Genomic DNA, 4,177 nt, shown 5'->3' on the forward strand with positions numbered 1-4,177 from the left:
GAGGGATTACTGCCATTGTTGTTTGTGTTAATATGACTTAATTAATACTGTTGTGGTTGTATCCTAATTACCATTTTGTGTTTTTGTCTGTTATTTATGCAAAATAATAATTTCTCAAAGCCATGAGAGTATTTTGATAAAACAGTCTTTGCTTGTTTTCACCTACACACACACACACACACGATCACACCGACATGTTCTCATGTGCACGTGGATTTAAACAAAAGCCTGTGCAGGAGATGCGCTGTAAGCTGATACAGGAACATCCTCTGCATGTTCCTGCTTAGAAACCTCAGTTAGCCTCTTCAGACTTTGACACAATTTGTCCTTTTGAACTCCTCCTGTCTTCTCCTGTGTGGCCTGCTGTTGGGTTTGCTGCCCCCTGCTGGGTATTTTAGAGGAGACATCTTGGCATATGTCCACCTGTCTGGATTGTGTAACCCCAATGTGTCCGTCAGCAAACAATGACTCGACAAGAAACCTTTATCTGCACTATTTGTGTTGCAATTTCCCGTTTAGTGTACATAATAAGTTAATGTTCAGAGTGCCTGGCTGTGTGTGTTTTTGCTTTCTTAGACTGTGTGTCCATATGTGTTTTAATCTTTTAACACCCGGATCAACATCGGTTTATTGTGTTGTGATCGGATGCCTTTTAATATTATTTTAAATTGCTTAAATCGATTAATTAAATCAAATTGATTTCTTTCGAAAAACATGGGAAAAACAAAATAAGCAACTTGGCAAATACAAAAATGGGGGCGGGGATGATTAGATGTCCTCAAAAATAAGGGAAAATTTTTTTCATTATATATTTAACATTTATGTTCCAAAAAAGGGAAAAAACATTTTTTTAGAACTTTCCTTAGGTTAATTATTTGTATTTTTGCATGTGTGTTTTCTTTCTTTCTTTCTTTTTTTTAAATTACTGTTTTCCTGTTATTTTCAGGGAATTTTCTTGTAACTTTTTACTAACTCCTTGCTCATTTTTTGGCAATTTCTTGTTTAGTTGCTTGTTGTTTTTGAAAGAAATCAAGCTAATTTGCTGAGTTTTCAAAGGGTTAACGGGCACTTTGTAATATAATCCTGCATAAAAGGAGCTCATAAAGTAGCTTGAGGCTCACTAATTTCTGTGTGTCTTTCATGTTAACTTCACCTCTCATTTTTCATTGCGTGCGTTGCAGCCGGGAACCGTCCTGATCATGAAAGGCCAGGAGGACGTGGCGAGGGACCAGCCGCTGTCCCGAGTCATCCACCCCCCTCATCCACCCCCTCCCAGCTCCAAACCGCGCTTTGACGGCAACGCACGCCGAACCAGCCCTTCAACGGGCAACAAAGGCTCTGCTGGTCAGGAGGGAGAGTTCCCCTGCAAGAAATGTGGCAGGTGAGTGATCAGAGATATCCCATCAGTCAGTGTGTCGTAGCCGTTGATTTGACTCTGTTTACTGAAGCAAAGCAGTGGTTACATAAGTGGCCTCGCAGTGAACTCGCCAAACACCGAATTTCTGCAGGAAATATTGCCACTGCTATTGCCCACTTGGATCACATATTGGTAAATAGAGGCAAGTGTCTCGTGGCGTTTGAAAGAATCAAACCATCCTGTCATGCTCTGATTAAATAACAGCCCGTCCGCTGGCAACACCGGGCCTGTTATTGCCAACTGTGTCCTAGCAACTGAAACACAGAGTGGATTCTGCACATCTCGCCTCTCGTTAGTGCAACTCTACCCGGTGACTTGACAAGAGCTTCACTCAGCCTTTATATACTCACTGGGCTCAGATTGTGTCTGTTATAGATAATTTTCCACTACAGAGTCTGATAATGTTTGTTTACAGGAAATTCAGACACGTTTATTGATCATTCACAGCCATTGTCTCTCATGGCTGCACTTCTCGTGCAGCTACAGACCAGGGCTGCAATTAACATTTAATGTCATTGTCAATTAATACTTTGATTGTTTTTGATTGATCAGTTACTTGTTTGGTCTTTAATCCTTGGGGCCCGCTTTAATATTACACAAATTCGTTACGCTCTGCACACAAAATGTGCTTTTCAAAATTAAGCTTTAAAAAATATTATACATCATTATTATTATTACTTTCAATGAGTTTTTTTAACCATCAGTCCTGATCATAAATATCAAATATTCATTAATTTTCAGAATTTAAACCCTTTTTTGACATGATGCCACTATGTTTTAAGATGAAAAAACAAAACAAAAAACACCCCCCAAAAATGTAGATAAGTAGATAATTACTTTCTGACTGATTTTTCACTCACTACCTTGGTCTTTATAAAAACTGCTCAGTTTTCCAGAACAAGCTACTTTTACGTTGAAAAAATCATCTTTTTCCCCTTTGTGTGCAGTGTTAAAGAAATGTATGTATTTAATTTTCCTTTATGCCAACTGCATGGAATTAACTGATATTCAATAAAATGCTTCAGACCCAGCTGGTGAGTAAATAAGAATGATGTGAGAGTCCAAACGTAACACCTTCATCATTTTATTCTTCTGCATCGTTCGTTAGTGTAAAATTGGCAGCATTATTCTCCATCTAAGAAATCTTTAAACTTATGAAAGCGGTTTTAAAACTCAGTGATGAGAAACACGGAAAGCTTCCTGTGAGCTCACAGTGGTAATTAATTATTGATTTCCCAACAGTTTAAAATTTCCCCATCTCTGAGAGAGAACAGAGAACTTTTCATTAGGGCTGCACGATACGAGGAAAATAAGTGCTTATCCTCATCCATAGCTCAAACGATTTATTCAATTTTTACAGTTCCACTCGTGCACCAGATGACAAATGTAGACTTTTGTGGTGTGGACACATATGATTTATGAATGGCCAAAAAAAAACAACCTCAGGTGATGCTCATTTACCTGGCAGAGTGTGTGTGTGCCCCATGCAGACGGCTAGTCGTTGGTAAAGCCTTTTGCTGTTTGTCATCCCTTCTCTTTTCCCTTTGTCCTTTCTCGGCAATAAAAAAATCTAAAAAACAATATTAAAGGGATAAAAAAAGTCACAACTTTACCAGCTTGATGAAGCCGGCAATGCTACATATTCCACCCTCTGAGCTCTCCCGTCTCTTCCTGTAGGATTTTCTACAAGGTGAAGAGCCGCAGCGCCCACATGAAGAGCCACGCCGAGCAGGAGAAGAAGGCCGCAGCGCTGCGGCAAAAAGAGGCCGAGGAACGAGCGGCGGCAAAAGCAGCCGCGGAGGCCGCGGCCGTCCTCGCCGCACGGCAGCAGAACGGGACACGACAGGTGGGCGGGGACAGCACCAACGACGACTCATCTGACGGGGAGGACGAGGATGATGAGGACTGGCAGTAAGAGAAAGGCCGCTCGCACTGACTGCACCGAGCAGCGAGGCTTCTCTCTGAGACGGGAGACTTAAAAAAAAAAAAAGAAAAGAAAAGAAGAATCCCTCCTGTGAACTCTGTGTATATTTTGTGGAACTAGACTTCGGTTGCTTGGCACATTCAGGGACAGATTTACTCCCGTGTATGTGTTCGTGAGTGTGACGACTGAGTGTGAGTGTGTATGTGCTTTCCAGTACTCACCAACGCCCCCTTTACTCCGCTTGAAAAGCTTTTCAAGAGTTACCTCTCTTGGTCACAGGGCTCGGTCAAATTTAAAGCCATGCCGCCTCTCATGGCGCTCTCCTGCTCTCCACGCCAGGCCGCGGCCTTCCTCAGCACTTCGAGTCTCGCCTTGATGGGCGAGGAACTTGCTGGACCCCTTTTTTTGTCTCTCGATGAGCACGCGCTTGCTTAAGCTGCATCCCAACTGGATGAAGTTTTGGCGATTTGAACACTGAAATCTGACAGCTGGGAGTGTGCAGCGAACGAACGGATGGTTGTACTGTTGGTTTTTACGCTCCGCGATGGGCAGATGGATGGATGGCATGTGCAAACTGTTGCCTTTGTTTCGCCGCTCTTCTGCACTCAAGGCTGCCAAAAGCTTTCTCAGACGCATGATGTGTACCAAGTGGGTTTCCCCCCCTTCTCTGTGAGCGTTGTTCATTCGGGCTTTAGTTCTGTGAATCCCCCCCTTCAGCCCTCGTCACTTTTTACAGTTCCCAGTTTGTTCCTCACTGTTGATGCCTTGGATGTTTTGATGCTTTTTATCTTGAAATGACAATCAATTTTACACTGTTGTTGTTTTTTTTTTTTTTT

The 4,177-nt window shown here is 42.3% G+C and overlaps 1 protein-coding gene across 1 annotated transcript; it reads left to right on the forward strand.

The window, feature by feature from the left end:
* The first annotated feature begins 1,026 nt into the window (after positions 1 to 1,026).
* Positions 1,027 to 3,464, forward strand: LOC121938163 (zinc finger protein 541-like). The gene is made up of 2 exons (XM_042481443.1): positions 1,027 to 1,381; positions 3,095 to 3,464. The coding sequence occupies exons 1-2, from the start codon at positions 1,200 to 1,202 to the stop codon at positions 3,330 to 3,332; spliced, it is 420 nt and encodes a 139-aa protein (XP_042337377.1). The 5' UTR covers positions 1,027 to 1,199; the 3' UTR covers positions 3,333 to 3,464.
* The last annotated feature ends 713 nt before the right edge of the window (positions 3,465 to 4,177 follow it).

This window comes from Plectropomus leopardus, unplaced genomic scaffold, assembly GCF_008729295.1.
Source record: "Plectropomus leopardus isolate mb unplaced genomic scaffold, YSFRI_Pleo_2.0 unplaced_scaffold28679, whole genome shotgun sequence".
In the NCBI taxonomy this organism is placed as follows: Eukaryota; Metazoa; Chordata; class Actinopteri; order Perciformes; family Serranidae; genus Plectropomus; species Plectropomus leopardus.

Bases quoted from the DNA above. Each gene is read 5' to 3' on its own strand.
- LOC121938163 (XM_042481443.1), top strand. From the start codon at position 1,200: ATGAAAGGCCAGGAGGACGTGGCGAGGGACCAGCCGCTGTCCCGAGTC. The intron at 1,382-3,094 runs GTGAGTGATCAG...CTCTTCCTGTAG, and splicing joins CCCTGCAAGAAATGTGGCAG to GATTTTCTACAAGGTGAAGA.